This window comes from Rana temporaria, chromosome 4 (assembly GCF_905171775.1).
Source record: "Rana temporaria chromosome 4, aRanTem1.1, whole genome shotgun sequence".
NCBI lineage: Eukaryota > Metazoa > Chordata > Amphibia > Anura > Ranidae > Rana > Rana temporaria.
In genome coordinates this window covers 471815509-471838754 of record NC_053492.1, presented here as the reverse complement: position 1 = coordinate 471838754, position 23246 = coordinate 471815509, and the positions used below count along the sequence as shown (strand labels likewise).

Below are 23246 nucleotides of genomic sequence, written 5' to 3'. Positions count from 1 at the left end.
TGCATGTCCCTGTGCCCTTTAATTGTTGCCACTGTGCCCATTCTCACCACTGTGCCCATTGATGCTACTGTGCCCATTGATGCCACTGTGCCCATTGATGCCACTGTGCCCATTGATGCCACTGTCCCCTGTAAAATGCACTCCTTCCACATCCCTTGATGTCTTCTCCCGCCTTGGTGACGCTTCAGCCAATCAGGTTACCGATGACCAGAATTGGGGAACCTGATTGGCTGAGACGGCCGTCAGTCTTATCCAAGGGACGCACCCCCCCGTACATCCCGAGGATAAGACATCCGGGCTGTACTCGGAAAGCTGCTGGCTCTTATAGGCACTTCCGCACACCCAACCAGCTGCCGTTATTCAGGTGGCCGGCGCTCAAGTTTTGGCCATCTCTGAATAGACCAGCGACAGCGGCAACAATAACATACATTTATGCAATGCATGAATGTATGTTATTAGACTCAGTGGCAGGCGAGAGCCAGAGGGGGCGGCGCTCCAGCGCCCTCTATGGACGAACCGCCGCTGTGTGGGAGATTTGCAGCAATTCAGCCGAAAGAACACTTGTGAGTAGGGTTGAGGTCTGGGCTCTATGGAGGACACTTAAAGACTTTGTGGGGGGAGCCTCTCTGTGGTTGAGTCGTTGCCATAGAAAATTTTGTAAAGGGGAGGGGTTAGTAAAATGACGACGCCCATGTGGGGGCGCCAGAAATATTTCTGCACCCAGGCGCCTGTGACCCTAGGGTCGGCCCTGCTGCAGGATTTCCACCCTCATCATGACCACTCTTCTCCCCCACCCCATCCCTTTTCCTGGGGTGGCATGACATGCTCCTTTCTCTAAGCATGCTCAGACCCCAACGGTTATCAGAAAATACATTTTGACACTTAATATCGAGTTCGAGAAAAGAGCCAATCCTGTGAGAAGAGAAAGATGGTAACAAATTGGGCAGATTGTTGAGAACATTTGTTTTTTTTGCTTCTTCTCATAAAAGGAGGAATTATGGAGAGCAGGGTGAAAGGTGAGGCGTTCCTGGAGAAAACGGGCGCCGGGGTCGCGTGCTGACCTACGGGGGACATTGTGCGTGACTTGTAGATCGGCTCTTCTTGTTTATTCCGGTGGGGACTTTCCATTGGGACTGTAAAAAGGTCATTGTTTGCATTCTTGTTAGGGGCTAAATGAAGTGGAAAGGAGAGGTCGGGCTTGGCTTGTTAGAGGATTAAGTGGCAGAACGATCGTAGGAAGGTGGCGCTGAGATGGAGACGCAGCGGGGGGGGAGAGAGACGCGCTCTCCTCGTCCAACAAGCCCGGGGGAGGCCGCGCCGGTCACCTGCCTCCACCTTAATGTGCTGTATTAGAAGGAGAACCTTCTATCACCTGTCGTTCCTCCAAAGACGGCATTTCAAAGACAAACCCTCATGGGTTGAAGATCTGGGGACAGGGCCGCTATCAGGGGGGTACACCTGTAAGGGGCCCGGAGGTCCCCAGGGGCCCGGATGGCAACCCCTCTTTTTTTTTTTTATTATTTTTTAGGTTTTTTTTATATCTATTTTTTTTGTTTTTATTGAAGGGCCCAGAGGTCCCCAGGGGTCTGGAGGTCCGCGGATGGCAACCCCCCCCTTTTTTTTTTTCTATTTTTTAATTTAAAAAAAATTGTTTTATTATTATTATTTATTTTATTTATATTTTTGTTTTTATTAAAGGGCCTGGAGGTCCCCAGGGCCCCGGGTGACAACCCCCCCTTTTTATTTTTTTATATATATATATATATATATACACACACATTTTTGTTTATGTTGATAGATCCTTAATTTTAAGGTAAACATTTTTTTGGGGGTCTTTATTTCTTAATTTAAAAAAAAATATATATATATTATTTTTTTTTATTATTATTTTCTTTATTAAAGGGCCCAGGTGTCCCCAGGGCCCCGGAGGTCCGCGGATGGCAACCCCCCTTTTTTTTCTATTTTTTAATAAAAATGATTATTATTATTTATTTTATTTAAATTTTTGTTTTTATTAAAGGGCCTGGAGGTCCCCAGGGCCCCGGGTGACAACCCCCCCCTTTTTATTTACATATATATATATTACACATACACACATTTTTTTATGTTGATAGATCCTTAATTTTAAGTAAAAAAAAATTTGGGGGTTTTTTTCTTAATTTAACAAAAAAAAAAAAAAAAAAATATATATATATATATATATATATATATATATATATATATATATATATATATATATATATATATATATATATATTTTTGTATTATTATTTATATTATAAAGGGAGGGGGGTAAGGTTGGTAAAAACGTAGCTCAACCGTCTGCCCCCCCCCCAAAACACCTGTATTTAAAAAAAATATATATATATATATGTTTTTATTTATATACTATTTTTTATTGAAGGGCCCAGAGGTCCCCAGAGACCTGCATGGCAACCCCCCCTTTTTTTATTTATTTTTTTATAAAAAAAAATTATATATTTTTTTAGGGCCCAGAGGTCCACAGGGCAACCCCCCTTTTTCTTTCCGTCAGCACCCAAAGCCCCCCCCGACCTCAACTCGCGGCTCCAGGGGGCACATGCCTGAAGCTGTGTAAGGGGCTCCATAATTCATGATGGTGGCCCTGTCTGGGGAGTCTTATGCCGCGTACACACGTGCGTGCCGGCAAATTCAAACTGATGTAAATATACGCCGATTTGCCTGTCGGTGCCATTCTGCCGACGTATATATATGCGTGAGCCGGTCCTTAACCACTTAAGAATGGCACGGCTGGGCACATGAGCATATAAATATACGTCCTCTTTAAGAGCCTAGCATTGGGTCGCGAATGCGCCGCCGACGGCGTGCTCACGACGGGTCCGAAGCTCCGGTGACCACGCCCGCGGGACCCGCGGACCCGATTGCCGCCAGTGTCCCGCGATCGGGTCGCAGAAGCTGAAGAACGGGGAGAGGTGAGTGTAAACACACCTTCCCTGTTCTTCTCTGTGGCAGTGGCAGTGATCGTCTGTTCCCTGATATAGGGAACGACGATCAGTGATGTCACACATCCAGCCACGCCCCCAAACAGTAAGAAACACTCATTTAACCCCTTAGCGCCCCCTAGTGGTGAACCCCATCACTGCCATTGTCATTTTCACAGTAATCAGTGCATTTTTATAGCACTTTTCGCTGTGAAAATGACAATGTGTCAAAATTGTCCGAAGTGTCCGCCACAATGTCGCAATCACGAAAAGAAATCACTGATCGCCGCCATTACTAGTAAAAAAAAATATTAATAAAAATGCCATAAAACTATCCCCTATTTTGTAAACGCTATACATTTTGCGCAAACCAATCAATAAACGCTTATTGAGATTTTTTTTACCAAAAATAGATAGAAGAATACGTATCGGCCTAAACTGAGGGAAAAAAAATAAATAATTTTATATCTTTTTTTGGGGATATTTATTCTAGCAAACATTAAGTAGATTTTTTTTTCAAAATTTTCGCTCTTTTTTTTATTTTTAGCGCAAAAAAATAAAAAGCGCAGAGGTGATCAAATACCACCAATAGAAAGCTCTATTTGCGGGGGGAAAAAGGACACCAATTTTTGTTTTGGGTGCCACGTCGCGCGACCGCACAATTGTCAGTTAGGCTGCATTCACACCTAGGCGTTTTGTCCCATGAAGCGCGACGCTACAATACGCTGGAGGGGAAAAATAACATTATACCCTGTGGAGATGGTTCACATCCGCATGCCGAAACGCCGAACGCCTGAAGCTCAAACAAGTTCCGGAACTCTTTTTTGTCGCGCGTATCGGGCGGTTTGGGCGTATTTGAGCGTTTCCATTTCCCATAGAAAGTAATGGAAACGCTCGATTCAAGCGACTTGCGCGACAACGAGCGTTTGCCACGGGCGTTTTCGTCGCTTTATTCAATAGAACTTTTCACCCAGGCAGAAGATTAAACAAATCTACCAACATAGCAACAAGTGATGTAAAGATGATAATTTTTCCTATTGGCTAAAATAAAAAACATCGAAGTACAAAAACGTCGGACGACGCTGTATGCAAACGCGCAAATAAGCATGAATACGCGCGACAAAACGCCGGAAAAAACACCCAAAAAAACGACCGACGCTCAGGTGTGAATGCAGCCTTAAGGCGACGCAGTGCCGAATCGCAAAAAGGGGCCAGGTCCTTGACCAGCATAATGGTCCGGGTCTTATGTGGTTAAAGGGAGGGGGGTAAGGTTGGTAAAAACGCAGCTCAACCGTCTGGGCCCACCCCCCCCCCCCCCAATAACACCTGTAAATCCAATTTTCTTTTTTATCTGGATTGCTTTTTTTTTTTATCTGGAATGTTTTTTTTTTTATATCTGGAATGTTTTTTTTTTCTGGAATGTGAAGGATGCGTTCCATAGGTCTTTTTTTTTTTTTTATAGATTTTTGGAAATGTTACAAATTAACACTTTTAGCCAGATTCATAGAGAGTTACGCCGGCGTATCAGTAGATACGACGTCGTAACTCTGAATCTGCGCCGCCGTAAATTTGAGCGTATTCTGGAAACCAGTAGGTAGATTCACAAAGATTTAGGCCGGCTAATCAGTAGATAAGCTGACCTAACTCCGAATCTACGCCGGCGTTTGTTTAAGCGTATGCTCACACAGGGATACGCTTAAACAAAGCTAAGATAGGCCGGCTTGCGCCGTTCTATCTTAGCTTGAAATTTTTTGGATGGCCGCTACGTGGCGCTTCCATTGCAGCCGGCGTAGATTATGTAAATGAGCTTTTACGCCGATTCCCGAACGTACGCGAGCCCGCCACAGTCGATTAACGTCGTTTTCGTAAGGCCTTAGGCGGCCTAAAGTTATTCCGCCTATGAGGTGGAATAACAATGTTAAAGTATGGCCGCCGTTCCCGCCGCGAGGTTCGAATTTTTTATGTCGTTTGTGTAAGTCGTCCGCAAATCGGGAGTTACGCCGTTTACGTCCGCGTCAAAATCAATAGGTCCGTACGGCGTACTTAGCCGCAATGCGCCCTGGGAAATGTAGGCGCCTGGCGCATGCGCAGTAAGGAAAAACTTCAAAAAACGTGAGGTCAAGCCTCATTAGCATTAAACACGCCCCCCCCAACCCATTTGAATTAGGCGCCCTTACGCCCGCCGTGTTTACACTACGCCGCCCTAAGTAAGGAGGTAAGTGCTTTCTGAATCATGTAATTTCCTCTCTTACTTAAGGCGTTGTAGTGTAAACACGCTAGGCTACGCCGACCTTAATTTTAGGCGCCCCTACGTGAATCTACCTACAGATACGCCTAAATTAGGCTAAGATACGAGCAGCGTAAGTCTCCTACGCCGTCGTATCTTAAAGTGTGATTTTTAGGGCTGGTCGCTAGGTGGCGCTTCCGTTGAGTTCGGCGTAGAATATGTAAAATGACTAGATACGCCGATACGTGCGCCCGTCGCAGTAAAGATACGCCGTTTCCGTAAGAGATACGCCGCGTAAAGATAAAGCTGCCCCCTAGGTGGCGTAGCCAATGTTAAGTATGGCCGTTTGTTCCCGTGTCAAAATTTGAAAATCTTACGTCGTTTGCGTAAGTCGTCCGTGAATGGGGCTGGACGAAATTTACGTTCACGTCGAAAACCAATACGTCCTTGTGGCGTACTTTGGAGCAATGCACACTGGGATATGTACACGGACGGCGCATGCGCCGTTCGTGAAAAACGTCAATAACGCCGGGTCACGAGTAATTTACATAAAACACGCCCCCCTCATCCTCATTTGAATTAGGCGCGCTTACGCCGGCCACATTTACGCTACACCGCCGTAAGTTAGGAGGCAAGTGCTTTGTGAATACAGTACCTACGATATGCTACGCCGCCTCAAAGATACGCGCCCCTACCTGAATCCGGCTATTTGTATCAGATATGTGTATTCTTCTGAAATCTCAATGAGATTTGTGTATTTCTTCCGGATTTGTGCAGTAATCCAGGGTGAGACTTCCTGTAATAAAGACCGCTCACTGCTACCCCCTCTCTGCTTGTGCAGAGGGACTGCTGTCTCCGGTAGTTTTATGCAGGCTGCCTGTTGTAGGTGGAGCCTGCTGGGCCCCTCCCACAGCTCTGCTCTCCCTTCTTGTGCAGGGTGACCGGTCTTGTCTCCACCCCCTCCAGTAGTTTTCTGCAGGCTGCCTGTAGTATGTGGAGCCTGCTGGGCCCCTCCCACAGCTCTGGTCTTGTCTCCTCCCTCTCCTGTAGTTTTTTTTACAGGCGGCCTGTAGTAGGTGGAGCCTGATGGGCCCATCCCACAGCTCTGCTCTCCCCCTTGTGCAGGGGGACTGATCTTGTCTCCGCCCCCTCCTGTCATTTTCTACAGGTAGCCTGTAGTAGTAGGTGGAGGTAAATTAGAGGAGCCAAGTGCAAAAAACCTGCTCTGGCATTGGACTGCAAGGCTGGGCCCGGATATGTGGGATATCTAGATTTTGCTGGAATCCCGGGACAGTCCTGCGGAATCCGGGACAGTCCAGTTGCTCCCCTGCCAGGTAAATTAGTGGAACCAAGTACCAAAAACCTGCTCTGGCATTGGACTGCAAGGCTGGGCCCAGATATGTGGGACATCAGGAATTTGCGGAAATCCCGGGACAGTCCCGCGGAATCCAGGACAGTCCAGTTGCTCCCCTGCCAGGTAAATTAGTGGAGCCAAGTGCCAAAAACCTGCTCTGGCATTGGACTTCAAGGCTAACCCCCGAATATTTGGGACATCAGGATTTTGCTGAAATCCCGGGACAGTCCCGAGGAATTCCGGGACAGTCCGGTTGCTCCCCTGCCAGGTTAATTAGTGGAGCCAAGTGCCAAAAACTTGCTCTGGCATTGGACTGCAAGGCTAAGCCCGGTTATGTGGGACATCTGGATTTTGCTGGAATCCCGGGACAGTCCTGCAGATTCCGGGACAGTCCAGTTGCTCCCCTGACAGGTAAATTAGTGGAGACAAATGCCAAAAACCTGCTCTGGCATTGGACTGCAAGGCTGGGCCCAGACAGGGCCGATCCTAGGCAGGGTGCACAGGGTGCATTGCACCCAGGCGCCTGCAGAGGTGGGGGCGCTGAACATCTAACAGACTCTCTAACAGAAGCCCTCTCTGTGTCCATCACAGAGACCCCCCTCCAGGTCCCAAAAAAGTACTCTGCTTCTCTTCCTGTATTTTGTTTATTGTTAAGAGATCATGTAAGGATCCCAGGGTAATGAAGACTTCGTGGGGGAGCATCTCTGTGGTTGAGTCATTGCCATAGAAACATTTGTAAAGGGGAGGGGTTAGTAAGATGACCACGCCCACGTGGGGGCGCCTGAAATATTTCTGCACCCTGGCACCTGTGACCCTAGGATCAGCCCTGGGCCCAGATATGTGGGACATCAGGAATTTTCTGAAATCCCGGGACAGTCCCGCGGAATCCGGGACCGTTGTGAGGTTTGGCTTCAATGATGTTTTGCTATACGAGCTGCATACGCAAAGGCCATGAGAAAGGCCCGGCACAGGAGCTCACGCTCTCTTTTGCTTTTTTTTTTTTTAGCAGATAACACATGCAGTTTTGATGACGAGAAGCTCTGCGGGTTTGTGCAGGATAAAGACGACACCTTTGACTGGATCCGCCAGAGTTTGAAGACGAAAGATCCCAAAAGGACGGTGAACACGGGGCCAGAAAAGGACAACGGTGGCACCGAGGAAGGTAAGGCCATTGGGTCAGTCATCGCTACCCTTGCCATCAGGGTCACCAACCATCCAGAAATGTTATGGATAGAACAGCTGTCTGCAAAATTAATGTTTTTAAAGTACAGTGGAACCTCGGATTACGAGGATAATCCGTTCCAGGAGAGCGCTCGTAATCCAAAGCACTCGCATAAGCGAGTTTCCCCATAGAAGTCAATGGAAACGAAAATAATTTGTTCCGTGTAACACTTCCAGGTATCTATTACTTTTCACAGAGATCACAAGACTCCCCCTGGCAATGCCTTCATCTGCTTTTATTTTCTTCTCCAGCAGGACAGCGCCATTGGGCCCTCGGGCCCGGCCCCTTGAAGCGGCTGTAATAATACCGCTAACGCCGCGTTGCTCCCCACCGGCCCCTCCTTTCCTCCCGTCCACCGCAGGTGCTTGTACTGTCTGTACGCGACATCACCTGGGATGGACAAGAGAGGAGGGGCCGGCAGGGAGCAGTGCGCCATTAACGGTATTATTACAGGCTTTAGGTGAGTGTTCCCCTCCCCCCCACGGTGTCCCCCTGTATGCTCTCCCCCCCCAAGTGTCCCCCTGTGTGACCCCCCCCCCCAGTGTCCCCCTGTGTGCTCTCCCCCCCACAGTGTCCCCCTGTGTGCTCTCCCCCGTGTCCCCCTGTGTGCTCTCCCCCCCCACCCGTGTGTGCTTCCCCCCCCCCCCACAGTGACCCCCTGTGTGCTCCCCCCCCCACAGTGTACCCCTGTGTGCTCTCCCCCCCACAGTATCCCCCTGTGTGCTCCCCACAGTATCCCCCTTTGTGCCCCCCCCACAGTGTCCCCCTGTGCATGTGTGACTTGAGTGTGGGCGGGGACCCCATGATCTTCTATTCCTCGGGGGGGCCCCATGAGTTGTCAGTCCACCCCTGCTGTGTTTACTATGCTTCAGTTGGTGAATGAACAGGAAGCCACTCAGCACAGAGCACTTCCCGTTCATTCACTGCCCTGTACAGCTGAGGCTGCAGAGAAAGGCACATGTGTTTGAGATTCGGGGTGCACACCCTAATGCAATGGGCTGCACACACCTATGGACTTGCTTCAAAGTTACAATGTTGTCTGTGGCAGGGGAGACTGAGGAAATACTTCCTATTGCCTGCAGCAGACTGATGACATCATCTCAGTCTAGGCAACGTCGCTGACTTGAACTCAAGGGTAGCTTTTTAATGATAGAAAGGTAGAACTTTTCTGAACATTGTTGTTGTTGCTGTAGATTGTGACACGTCTGTAATTTATTCATGCAGACTTGTAAAATGTAATGACAGGTCCACTTTACCTGCTCAGCGTTTGTGATGTACATGGAAAGGAGAACGTCTTCCCTCGTGAATCACACAGCTGCCAGTCATCCTCGCCAGCAGGATTGTAATGCTGCCAGTCGCCCAAAAATGTCCCCTTGTTGTGCCCCCCCACCCACCCGCCATATGCCCACCCACCCGCCATATGCCCACCCCCTGATATTTATAGAGGGAGTGAAATGTTTCCATCTTATCCTCTTGCTGTGTTCGCTACACATGTCAGAAGACGGCGGCCGCCATATGTGACTGTCATGTGTCTCTGCTTTATAGAGAGGAGGGAAATGTATATTTTCTGCTGGAGAGAGAAGAAGCAGAGAAAGGAGAGAGAGAAAAGAGGCGGAGAGAGAGACAGAGAGAGAGAGAGAGAGGGGGGAATAGAGGAAGGGGTGAGAGGAGGGAGGGGGGGGTGATAGAGAAACAAGGGGGAGAGAGGAGGGAAATGTATATATTCTGCTGCAGAGAGAAGAGGCAGAGAGAGAGAGGGGGGGGGATAGAGAGGGGGGAATAGAGGAAGGGGTGAGAGGAGGGAGGGGGGGGTGATAGAGAAATAAGGGGGAGAGAGGAGGGAAATGTATATATTCTGCTGCAGAGAGAAGAGGCAGAGAGAGAGAGGGGGGGGATAGAGAGGGGGGAATAGAGGAAGGGGTGAGAGGAGGGAGGGGGGGGGGGGGTGATAGAGAAATAAGGGGGAGAGAGGAGGGAAATGTATATATTCTGCTGCAGAGAGAAGAGGCAGAGAGAGAGAGGGGGGGATAGAGAGGGGGGAATAGAGGAAGGGGTGAGAGGAGGGAGGGGTGATAGAGAAACAAGGGGGAGAGAGGAGGGAAATGTATATATTCTGCTGCAGAGAGAAGAGGCAGAGAGAGAGAGGGGGGGGGATAGAGAGGGGGGAATAGAGGAAGGGGTGAGAGGAGGGAGGGGGGGTGATAGAGAAATAAGGGGGAGAGAGGAGGGAAGAAATTGAGGGGGGGGGGAGAAAAAGAGATGAGGTTAGATATAGAGGGAGGAGAGAGAAGGAAAAAGAGAGGAGAGAATAATTAGAGTGAGATGGAGAGAGAGGGGGGAAGGAATAGAGGGGGAGAAAGGACGAGAGAGAGAGGGGGGGAGAAGAATTAGAGGGGGGTGGAGGGAGAGAGAGAAGCAAAGAGAGAGAGAACGAGAGAGAGAGAGAGAGAATAATTAGAGGGAAGGAATAGATGAGGAGAGAGAAGGGGAAGGAATAGAAGGGGAGGGAGAGAGAGAGAGAGGGGGGGGAATAGAGAAACTAGGGGGAGAGAGGAGGGAAGAAATTGAGGGGGGGAGAGATGAGGTTAGATATAGAGGGGGAGAGAAGAGGGAAGAAATAGAGGGAGGAGAGAGAGAGAGAGAGAGAGAGAGAGAGAAGGAAAAAGAGAGGATAGAATAATTAGAGTGAGGTGGAGAGAGAGGGGGGAAGGAATAGAGGGGGAGAAAGAATGAGAGAGAGGGGAAGGGATAGAGGGGGGTGGAGGGAGAGAGAGAGAACGAGAGAGAGAGAATAATTAGAGGGAAGGAATAGATGAGGAGAGAGAAGGGGAAGGAATAGAAGGGGAGGGAGAGAGAGAGAGAGAGAGTAGGGGAAGAACGAGAGAAAGAAGAGAAGAATTACAGGGAGGTGGAGGGCGAGATAGAGAATGGAAAGAATAGAGGAGGGAGAGAGAGAGAAGGAAAGAGAGAGAGAGAAGAACGAAAGAGGAGAGAATAATTAGAGGGAAGGAATAGGTGAGGAGAGAGAAGGGAAAGGAATAGAGGGGGAGGGAGAGAGAGAGTAGGGAAAGAACGAGAGAGAGAAGAGAAGAATTACAGGGAGGTGGAGGGAGAGATAGAGAAGGGAAAGAATAGAGGAGAGAGAGAGAGAGAAGGAAAGAGAGAAAGAGAAGAACGGAAGAGGAGAGAATAATTAGAGGGAAGGAATAGAGGGGGGAGAGAGGGGGAGGGAAGAACGAGAGAGGGGGGAAGAACGAGAGAGAGAGCGCAAGAGAGAGAGGGGAGGAGAGAGAAGAATTAGAGGGAGGTGAAGAGAGAGAGAGAGAGGGAAGGAATAGAGGAGAGAGAGAGAGAGGTGGGAAGAAAGAGGGGGAGTGAGAGAGGAATGACAAAATTGAGGGGGGGGGGAGGAGGGAAGAGATAGAGAGAGAGAGAGAGAGAGGGGGAGAGAGAGAGGGGGGAATAGAGGAAGGGGGGAGAGGAGGGAAGAGATAGAGGGAGGGCAGAGAGAGAGGAGAGAAGAAAAGGGGGGAGAGAGGAGGGAAGAAAGAGGGGGAGTGAGAGAGGAGAGAAGGAAATAAATAGAGGGTGTGAGAGAGTGGAGAGAAGAAATATAGAGGGAGGGAGGGAGGGAGAGAGAAAGATGGAAGGGAGATAGGGCAGATAGAGCGGCCAGGGGGAGAGAAAGGAGAGGGAGATGGGGTGTGGAGAAAGGAACAGAAAGGGGGGGGGAGAGAGGAGTGGTAAAGGGGTTTGGAGGAATGGGAAAGGAAGGAAAGGGTGTGTGGAAGAGAGATAGAAGGAGAGAGAGGAGGGGTGTGGTAAAGGAAGTAAGAGAGAAAGAGGGGGAGAGGAGTATGGAGGAGAAAGAGAGAAGGGGCATAGAGGAGGGAGAGAGAAGAGTACAAGGGACACAGCATCGGTCTCCTCTCTCCCTGACAGGACGTGGAGCTCTGTGTTTACACACACACAGATCCACGTCCCTGGCTCTGTCACTGCCGATCGCGGGTACCTGACAGACATCGCGGCCGCCAGGCACGCACATCGGCATCACGTGACATGCCGGGCACAGTTTTTCCCAGCTGCTCGCCCTCGGCGGCACGCAAGGGGAATGTAAACAGCAGGACATCCAGGGACGTCCACCCGGCAGGTGAGAGCCGCGCTGTGGATATCTTTTGTCTATAGCGCGGCTCTCAAGTGGTTAAAATAGGCACATGTGCTGTTTTCGGTAAATTCCTCCTCATGCATAGTAGAGAATACCATCAAATGTCTACCACCCTACTGGCCTATTATTTTACAGTATATACACATGTGTACTCAATAACATTGGTGACAGATCCTCTTGGGTCAACGTGTTTCTCAAATAGCTTCTTCAGGACCACTTTGGTATCAGACGAGGATAAAATATATATATATATAAATAGAGATACAAAATACTCCATTCCCGAGCCCTTACAAGGTTTGCTGACGTCAGCCGAGTTGTCCTCGGACCTTTCCGGCTGTTTCTGAGGCTCTCCGGCGCCCCCCCTTACCTCTGGCCGCACGCAGTATTGCATGCCATTGAAATCAATGCGGAACAAATTATTTTCATTTCCATTGACTTCAATGGGGAAACTCGCTTTGATATGCGAGTGCTTTGGATTACGAGCGTTCTCCTGGAACGGATTATCCTCGTAATCCGAGGTTCCACTGTATATGATTTTGTATGAAATGAGGAATCATCTTCCTGACGCAGAGCAGAGAGACATGGGGGCCCCTTTATGGTTTTGCTATGGCGCCCCATCCCCCTAGGTAAAGCCCTGAGCACCTGGTAGCATAAATGGGGGGGTGGGAAACGAGACACAGATTGTGACGGTTACGAGATTAAAGGTAACCAATTAGGTCCAAAGCAGAACTCATTAGGATTTGGTTCCTTTCAGAGCTCTGCGCGGCGAACCATCGTTCTTGACCCAAGCGTTGGGCTAAACTCCTCCCACACATATGGTGCTGGCTGCTGAGGAGGAGTTCAGGACCATTGTTCCTTCGAACGGTGACAACATGGCAGAGATTTCACGCTCGGCTCCCCAGAACTGGCCGGCTCTCATGTCTCTGATGTTTACATTCGCTCCAAATGGCGCTGAGGTTTTTTGGAATCGCAGCCGTCGGAGCGAGCCAACATCTGTGAACAATGGAAGGAGCCGCGGCTGGCTGTTAGGAGGATTTCGCTGTTTGGGAAAGCTCTATATCAGAGCCACCGAGGAACAAAAAATAATATATTGGAGATTATCAGCTCTTGGCTGCCTTTGTTTCTTTTTTTTATAGGCGTTTTTCACTATATTTTTACCCATTGGTGCTGACAATAATACACTTCCTGTCCTAGGGTGACAACTAGGGTTGTCCCGATACCACTTTTTTAGGACGAGTACAAGTACCGATACTTTTTTTCATGTACTCGCCGATACCGAATACCGATACTTTTTTTTAAATGTGTCTCCAGAAATGCAGCCATATCCCCCCAGAAATGCTGCCATGTTCCCCCAGAAATGCAGCCATGTCCCCCCAGAAATGCAGCCATGTCCCCCCAGAAATGCAGCCATGTCCCCCCAGAAATGCAGCCACGTGTCCCCAGAAATGCAGCCATGTCCCCCCAGAAATGCAGGCATGTCCCCCCAGTAATGCAGCCATGTCTCCCCAGTAATGCAGCCATGTGTCCCCAGAAATGCAGCCATGTGTCCCCCCAGAAATGCAGCCATGTGTCCCCCCAGTAATGCAGCCACGTGTCCCCAGAAATGCAGCCACGTCCCCCCAGTAATGCAGCCACGTCCCCCCAGTAATGCAGCCATGTGTCCCCAGAAATGCAGCCATGTGTCCCCAGAAATGCAGCCATGTGTCTCCAGAAATGCAGCCATGTGTCCCCAGAAATGCAGCCATGTGTCCCCAGTAATGCAGCCATGTCCCCCCAGTAATGCAGCCATGTGTCCCCAGAAATGCAGCCATGTGTCCCCAGTAATGCAGCCATGTCCCCCCAGAAATGCAGCCATGTCTCCCCAGAGATGCAGCCATGTCTCCCCAGAGATGCAGCCATGTGTCCCCAGAAATGCAGCCATGTGTCCCCCCAGTAATGCAGCCATGTGTCCCCAGAAATGCAACCATGTGTCCCCAGAAATGCAACCATGTGTCCCCAGTAATGCAGCCATGTCCCCCCAGTAATGCAGCCATGTGTCCCCAGAAATGCAGCCATGTCCCCCCAGAGATGCAGCCATGTCCCCCCAGAGATGCAGCCATGTCCCCCCAGAGATGCAGCCATGTCCCCCCAGAAATGCAGCCATGTCCCCCCAGAAATGCAGCCATGACCCCCCCAGAAATGCAGCTGTGTCCCCCCAGAAATGCAGCCGTGTCCCCCCAGAAATGCAGCCGTGTCCCCCCAGAGATGCAGCCGCGTCCCCCCAGAAATGCAGCTATGTCCCCCCAGAGATGCAGCCATGTCCCCCCAGAAATGCAGCCGTGTCCCCCCAGAGATGCAGCCGTGTCCCCCCAGAAATGCAGCCATGTCCCCCCAGAAATGCAGCCATGTCCCCCCAGTAATGCAGCCATGTCCCCCCCAGAGATGCAGCCATGTCCCCCCAGAAATGCAGCCATGTCCCCCCAGTAATGCAGCCATGTGTCCCCAGAAATGCAGCCATGTGTCCCCAGTAATGCAGCCATGTCCCCCCAGAGATGCAGCCATGTCCCCCCAGAGATGCAGCCATGTGTCCCCAGAAATGCAGCCATTTTTCCCCAGAAATGCAGCCGTGTCCCCCCAGAGATGCAGCCATGTCCCCCCAGAAAAAGCCAAGCCCTCCCCCCCCCCGCCGCCGCCAAAGTTGATCAGCGCGGGGAACATTACAGCTTTCATTTGAATAGCTGTGTGTTCCCCCGCCGCGCCACGTCATATTTAGCCCCTCCCCCTTGTCCGGGCACTTTGATAGACAGATCACCCATTCAATCCTGGGATGGGTGCCCAGGTGTGCCCTCTCATTAAGGCAGCCCTGAGCCCAGGATCCTAGGAGGCATCATTGACTAAATGAGACATCCTATCACAACAATGTAAATTGATGGTCAGTCACTTTGACCCACAGCCTGACAACGTTGCCCCATCACAGATGACATGTCCCTGGTTTCTAGAACGTTGGGCTGGAGATCCTGTGTGATTCCCGGACAAAGGTATCTCTGTCCTTCCGGAGATGAGCGCGTTGTCAGACAGAAATGTGACCTCTTTGTGAGATAATAAATGTCTAGAAGTGTTACACTGACATAGCACTGAGCATGCGTGTATCAAAAATAAAACATATATCAGATGACAGGTCCACTTTAAGAGGGTGTGTTTATAAAAATGTACATAGCTGATTGTCCATCGAAGCTGCGTGTAAATTCATTCTGTACAAATGAGGCAAAAATCGGTAAATTCTATGACCATTGAATGGGGGAAAATACTGCATTATGGCCACTAGATGGAGGTGAAGAGCATATTTATTTTCTCTAATAGTCGGCACCATCTAGTGGTCATAATGTGGTATTTTCCTCATTCACATACTTGATCTGTTGAGAACTTTTGATTTAGCACCATTCGCACAGAACAAATTTAAATGCAGTTTAAATGCGATTTTTTTTTGGGGGGGGGGGTAAATATGCCACTGAGCTTTATACTCTGCATGAAACACTATGGATGCAGTTTTTGTCCACCCCACTATTCTGCCCGTGTACAGGTGTGAAGACGTTCTGAATTTACCAGGTTTGGTCTCTTCCTTCAGGTTTCTTCATGTTCATCGAGGCGTCACTGCCGCGGAAGGCGGGGGACAGAGCGCGGCTCATCAGTCCCATGTACAACGTGACCATGACCAAAATGAAACCGCCCAAAGCTCCATCGTACTGCATCTCCTTCTATTACCACATGTGGGGGAGACACATAGGTGAGTCGCTTGTTTCTATAGAGCCATCCTATATTGTAGTCATGGGCGTCCGCAGCAGAGGCGTTGCTAGGGGGGTGCGGGGGGTGCGGTCCGCACCGGGTGACACCCGCTAGAGGGGTGACACCATCCCGTTTTTTGTTTTTTTAGCTGACATGCCCAGCCTGCCCTGTGCAATCCCAGCCTGCCATTTACCACCCCAAACAGCCCTATACCACCCCAGCCGGCCCTGTACCACCCAGCCTGCCCTGTGCCACCACAGCCTGCCCTGTACCACCCCAAACTTTCCCATGCCACCCCAACTTGCCCTGTGCCACCCTAACTTGCCCTGTACCACCCCAATCTGCCCTATGCCACCATAACTTGCCCTATACCACCCCAACCTGCCCAATGCCACCCTAACTTGCCCTGTACCACCCCAACCTTTCCCATGCCATCCCAACTTGCCCTATGCCTCTCTAACTTGCACTATACCACCCCAACCTGCCCTATGCAACCCTAACTTGCCCTATACCACCCCAAACTACCCTATATCACCCCAACATGCCCTATACCACCTTAACCTGTCCTATACCACCCCACTACACCAACCTGCCACTATACCACCCTATACTACCCTAACCTGCCAGTATACTGCCCTATACTATCATTTACAGGGGCTGGTTTGGGGTGCGCTCCGTGCCCGTGCGCTGCCTGCTTGGTGCTGGGCAGCCTAGACAGAGGGGGGGTGACACCATGTTTTACCGCACCGGGTGACACCAACCCTAGTGACGCCACTGGTCAGCAGGTAGGGGCCAGGGGGGCCTGGAATCAGGGATCAGCAAGGTGTCTGCCATAGGCATGCTCATGGGTTGTACCTGAAAAGCGATTCAGAAAGCACCGCAACACGGGAGTTTTTAACTGCTTTTTTTTCTGGGTTAAACCCCCCTCGCTAGCGGGCTAAAAGCGCCACTTAAACAGCAGTGAATTGCCGGTAAAACGAGCGGCGTTTTACCGCGAACGCGGCCCCAGTGTGAAAGGGTTTTTAGAGGGAGACGGGAAGCGGCCGGCACTTTGGTTTTGGTAACATTGTATCCTCCGTGTTTCTCCTTTGTTATTGGTAAACAATTAGCGGGCGCGGAGCGGCGGGTTTCCAGGGAGCAAAAATTCACAGAAAAGCTTTTTCACGGATGATTAGCATTTCATCAGCTGAGCAGCTGCGGAGCGATCGGCATGCCGATCCCGTATACAGACTAATCGCACTGTTGTGATGGGGCACCTGTTAGGATTGGGGGGGGTTGTGATGGGGCACCTGTTAGGATTGGGGGGGGTTGTGATGGGGCAACTGTTAGGATTGGGGGGGGGTGTTGGGGCACCTGTTAGGATTGGGGGGGGGGTGTTGTGATGGGGCACCTGTTAGGATTGGGGGGGGGGTGTTGTGATGGGGCACCTGTTAGGATTGGGGGGGGGGTGTTGTGATGGGGCACCTGTTAGGATTGGGGGGGGGTGTTGTGATGGGGCACCTGTTAGGATTGGGGGGGGGGGTTTGTGATGGGGCACCTGTTAGGATTGGGGGGGGGGGTGTTGTGATGGGGCACCTGTTAGGATGGGGGGGGTGTTGTGATGGGGCACCTGTTAGGATTGTGGGGGGTTGTGATGGGGCACCTGTTAGGATTGGGGGGGTGTTGTGATGGGGCACCTGTTAGGATTGGGTGGGGTGATGTTGTGATGGGGCACCTGTTAGGATGGGGGGGGTGTTGTGATGGGGCACCTGTTAGGATTGGGGGGGGTGTTGTGATGGGGCACCTGTTAGGATGGGGGGGTGTTGTGATGGGGCACCTGTTAGGATTGGGGGGGGGTGTTGTGATGGGGCACCTGTTAGGATTGGGGGGGGAGGTGTTGTGATGGGGCACCTGTTAGGATGGGGGGGGTGTTGTGATGGGGCACCTGTTAGGATTGGGGGGGGTGTTGTGATGGGGCACCTGTTAGGATTGGGGGGGGGTGTTATGATGGGGCACCTGTTAGGATTGGGGAGGGGTGTTGTGATGGTGCACCTGTTAGGATTGGGGGGGGGGTGTTGTGATGGGGCACCTGTTAGGATTGGGGGGGGCGGTGTTGTAATGGGGCACCTGTTAGGATTGGGGGGGGGGTGTTGAGATGGGGCACCTGTTAGGATTGGGGGGGGGGTGTTGAGATGGGGCACCTGTTAGAATTGGGGGGGAGGTGTTGTGATGGGGCACCTGTTAGGATTGGGGGGGGGTGTTGAGATGGGGCACCTGTTAGAATTGGGGGGAGGTGTTGTGATGGGGCACCTGTTAGGATTGGGGGGGGGTTGTGTTGGGGCACCTGTTAGGATTGGGGGGGTGTTGTGATGGGGCACCTGTTTGGATTGGGGGGGGGGGGTGTTGTATTGAGGCACCTGTTTGGATTGGGGGGGGGTGTTGTGTTGGGGCACCTGTTGGGATTGGGGGGGGGGGTGTTGTGATGGGGCACCTGTTAGAATTGGGGGGGAGGTGTTGTGATGGGGCACCTGTTAGGATTGGGGGGGGGGGTGTTGAGATGGGGCACCTGTTAGAATTGGGGGGAGGTGTTGTGATGGGGCACCTGTTAGGATTGGGGGGGGGTTGTGTTGGGGCACCTGTTAGGATTGGGGGGGTGTTGTGATGGGGCACCTGTTTGGATTGGGGGGGGTGTTGTATTGAGGCACCTGTTTGGATTGGGGGGGGGTTGTGTTGGGGCACCTGTTGGGATTGGGGGGGGGGGGGTGTTGTGATGGGGCACCTGTTAGGATTGGGGGGGGGGTTGTGATGGGGCACCTGTTAGGATTGGGGGGGGTGTTGTGATGGGGCACCTGTTAGGATTGGGGGGGGTGTTGTGATGGGGCACCTGTTAGGATTGGGGGGGGTGTTGGGATTGGGGGGGGTGTTGTGATGGGGCACCTGTTAGGATTGGGGGGGGGGGTGTTGTGTTGGGGCACCTGTTTGGATTGGGGGGGTGTTGTGTTGTGGCACCTGTTGGGATTGGGGGGGGTGTTGTGATGGGGCACCTGTTGGGATTGGGGGGGGGGTGTTGTGTTGGGGCACCTGTTTGGATTGGGGGGGTGTTGTGTTGTGGCACCTGTTGGGATTGGGGGGGTGTTGTGATGGGGCACCTGTTAGGATTGGGGGGGGTGTTGTGATGGGGCACATGTTGGGATTGGGGGGGGGGCGGTGTTGTGATGGGGCACCTGTTAGGATTGGGGGGGGGGGGTGTTGTGATGGGGCACCTGTTGGGATTGGGGGGGGGTGTTGTGATGGGGCACCTGTTTGGATTGGGGGGGGGGGTGTTTGCAGAGCTTGCTGCGGACGCACAGACAGAAACAAACATGCGATCGCTGGCTGTGTTGCTCTTCCATCGAGTGGAAGAATTGGGGGTGAACGGAGAGAATTTGAACAATTTAATTGCAACAAAGTTATTAATTTCCTCTTTGCTGAACTTTCCTCATAATTGGCCTCAAATTTCGCCAGGTTGCAAGATTGGAGTTAAAAAAAAACAAAAAACAAAGCACACTGGATATTGTTGACAAACGCCCTTAACCCCTCCCCCACCCCGGTGTCTCTTTAACTCGACTATTATATGCACAGTGGGGGGGGGGGGGGTTTGGAAGGTCTGCTTGATCGCGTGAGCGCTGTTATTGGCTGTTATAGTGGTCACATGGGCAGGAGCCGTACCCACCTGCTCTCGTTACCAGAGACCTCTCAACACAGAAACCCAGTGCCACCTATCAGTGCAGCCTCATCAGTGCCCATCAGTGCTGCCATTCAGTGCCCATCAGTGATGCCGGTCAGTGCTGCCCAGGGCCGATCCGCCCTATAGGCTCACTCTGCAAGCCGCTTAGGGCCCCACAAAGCTGCGGAGGGCCCCCCAAATTACTAGAGGCCCCGCCTGGTGAGAAGTCATTTTCGGCCCTTCACCCCCGCTTCTCAACTCGCTGGCTGCATGGGAGAAGAGGTAAGAAGTCAGCACCCCCCCGCTTCTCACTTTAATGTAAGATGTCATTTCCATCAGTGTTCATCAGCACAGCCTATCAGTGCTGCCTCATCAGTGCCCATCAGTGCAGCCTATCAGTTCCCATCAGTGCCACCTCATCAGTACCCATCAGTGCTTATCAGTGCAGCCCATCAGTGCAGCCTCATCAGTGCCCATTAGCGGCGCCTCATCAGTGCACATCAGTGAAGGAGAAAAAATACTTATTTACAAAATTTTAGAACAGAAATTAAGAAAAGCAAGGTTTTTTTTCAAAACTGTTGTTATTTTTCCATTTGTTTAGCAAAAAATAAATACAAAATACAGAGGTGAGTAAATACCACCAAAAGAAAGCTCTATGGCCCAGATTCTGAAAGGGCTTACGACGGCGCAACGCCATGTGCGCCGTCGTGAGTCCTAATCTGGGCCGTTGTATCGACTGATTATTAGAATCAGTTACGCATAGATAACCATTAGATCCGACAGGCGTAAGGCTCTTACGCCATCGGATCTTAAATGCAATTTTTTTTTTTGTCCTTTAGGTGTCGCCACCGTCGTTTTCCCCGTCGAGTATGCAAATTAGCCAGATACGCGAATTCCCGAACGTACGCGCGGCCGACGCAGTGAAGTTACGACGTTTACGTTAGGCTTTTCCGGCGTAAAGTTGCCCCTGCTATATGAGGCGCAACCAATGTTAAGTATGGCCGTCGTTCCCGCGTCGAAATTTATAAATTTACTTTGTTTGCGTAAGTCGTCCGTGAATGGGGCTGGACGCCATTTACGTTCACGTCGAAAACCAATGACGTCCTTGCGACGTCATTTGGAGCAATGCACCCTGGTATATTTTTCGGACGGCGCATGCGCAGTACGTTCGGCGCGGGAACGAGCTTAATTTAAATGCTACACGCCCCCTACCCGCCTAATTTGAACTAGGCGGGCTTGCGCCGGGTGATTTAGGCTACGCCGCCGCAACTTTACACGCAAGTGCTTTGTGAATAAAGCACTTGCATGAAAAACTTGCGGAGGCGTAACGTAAATGACATACGTTACGCCACCGCAGAGATGCTCCCGATCTACGGGAATCTGGGCCTATTTGTTTAAAAAAAAAGATAACAATGTTGTTTGGGTACAGGGTTGCACGACCGCGCAATTGTCATTCACAGTGTGACAGCGCTGATTGCTGAAAATCGGCCTGGGCAGGAAGGGGGTAAAGTTCTGGTTAGGAACACTTTCTCCATGATAAAAGTCAAGCTGCTCTGGCGGTGGGAATTCGGGGCTGATGAGGAAAAAGTCACGATCCCATTTTGGTGACGATCGATCCCAGCAAAGTCATCTCTCTATCTCTCTCGCAGAAAGGGTTAACGAGCCGGTTGGCACACAGCCAGGCGTTGCCCCCTGTGACTGGCTGTCTTCCAGCGGCAAGCCTGATTGCGCATTTTCCAATCGTAGCAAAGCATCTGTGCGCCGGTCTGGGGGGACGCCGGGCACGCTACTTGAGAGTTTTCCTGCATTTTAGAGGGACACGGTTTGCATCAGCTGGAGGGATCCTGGCCCCAGGGGGCCCCCGGGAACTCAGGGAGCCAGGCAGTGTGTATAATCAGAGCAATACATGGAATGTATATCTGTAATAATGAGCCGATACAGAGGAGGGGACCCCATGTGACCAGAGAGCGCCGGGGGGATACTCATCACTATCATTATACAATGTATCAGTGTCATTATACACAATGTATCAGTATCATTATACAATGTATCAGTATCATTATACAATGTATCAGTATCATTATATACAATGTATCAATATCATTACACACAATGTATCAGTATCATTATATACAATGTATCAATATCATTACACACAATGTATCAGTTTTATAGGATGGAGAAGATGGGACTGGATGAGGGTGACACAGGATGGAGGAGATGGGACTGGAGAAGAGGGGATTGGTACAGGTGGACACAGGATGGAAGAGATGGGACTGGAGGAGGAGGACATGGGCTGGAGGAGATGGGACTGGGCATGTTGGACATGGGTTGGAGGAGATGGGACTGGAGGAGGTGGACATGGGTTGAAGGAGGTGGGACTGGAGGAGATTAGACAGAAGGATGAGGAGGACAGTAGATGGAGGAGATGGGACTGGAGGAGCAGGAGAACATAGGATGGAGGAGGTGGAACTGTAAGCGGTGAACATGGCATGGGGGAGATGGGACTGGAGGAGGTAGTCATGGGATGGAGAAGAGGGGACTGGAGGAGCAGGATGACATGGGATGGAGGAGGTGGACATGTGATGGAGATGAGACTGGAGGAACAGGAGGACATAGGATGGAAGAGATGGGACTGTAGGAGGAGGACATGTGATGGTGGAGATGGTAATGGAGGAGGAGAAGGACATGGGATGGAGGAGATGGGACTGGAAGAGGAGGAAGACATTGGACTGGAGGAGGAGGAGGACATGGGATGGAGGAGATGGGACTGGAAGAGGAGGACATGGGATGGAGGAGATGGAACTGGAACTGGAGGTGGAGGAGGACATGGGACTGGAGGAGGATAAAGACATGGGATGGAAGAGATGGGACCAGTGGCGGCTGGTGCTCAAATTTTTTGGGGGGGCGCAAACGAAAAAAAAAAAAAAACAATTGCAGCCTCACTCGGCCTATCAATTATCACCACTGTGCCATCAAACGCAGCCACTGTGCCATCAAAACGCAACCACTGTGCCATCAAAACGCAAGCACTGTGCCATGCCATCAAACACAGCCACTATGCCATCATTTGTCACCACTTTGCCATGCCATCAATTGTCACCACTTTGCCATGCCATCAATTGTCACCACTTTGCCATCAATTGTCACCACTGTGCCATCAATTGTCACCACTGTGCCATGCCATCAATTGTTACCACTGTGCCATCAATTGTCACCACTGTGCCTTGAATTGTCACCACTGTGCCATGCCATCAATTGTTACCACTGTGCCATCAATTGTCACCACTGTGCCATCAATTGTCACCACTGTGCCATGCCATCAATTGTTACCACTGTGCCATCAATTGTCACCACTGTGCCATGCCATCAATTGTTACCACTGTGCCATGCCATCAATTGTTACCACTGTGCATCAATTGTCACCACTGTGCCATGCCATCAATTGTTACCACTGTGCCATCAATTGTCACCACTGTGCCATGCCATCAATTGTTACCACTGTGCCATGCCATCAATTGTTACCACTGTGCCATCAATTGTCACCACTGTGCCATGCCATCAACTGTTACCTCTGTGCCATCAATTGTCACCACTGTGCCACCAATTGTCACCACTGTGCCCATCAAATGTCACCACTGTGCCCATCAATTGTCACTGTCCAGACATCCATCCACCTCAGAGCTTTATATTATAACCTGCTGGGACTTGTAGTTCTCCATCATCTCCTGGGTTCAGGTGCATGCAATCCACCATATTTGTTCAGTTTTTCTCACTGCTGGGACTTGTAGTCCCATAGAGGGTGGATTGCATGCACCTGAGCCCCAGGAGATGGTGGAGAACTACAAGTCCCAGCAGTCTAAATACAATA

At 50.9% G+C, this 23246-nt stretch overlaps 1 protein-coding gene across 5 annotated transcripts in view; it reads left to right on the top strand.

Moving 5' to 3' along the window:
• MDGA1 (MAM domain containing glycosylphosphatidylinositol anchor 1) overlaps positions 1–23246 on the top strand; it is a 424007-nt gene that overhangs the window by 372917 nt on the left and 27844 nt on the right. For 3 of the 5 annotated variants that reach the window (XM_040351805.1, XM_040351803.1, XM_040351806.1), the window contains 2 exons: positions 7548–7703; positions 15533–15691. In XM_040351805.1, the coding sequence (XP_040207739.1) occupies positions 7548–7703; positions 15533–15691 (315 nt within the window). The remainder of the gene's footprint in view (positions 1–7547; positions 7704–15532; positions 15692–23246) is intronic. The other 2 variants (XM_040351804.1, XM_040351807.1) reach the window with 1 other exon arrangement.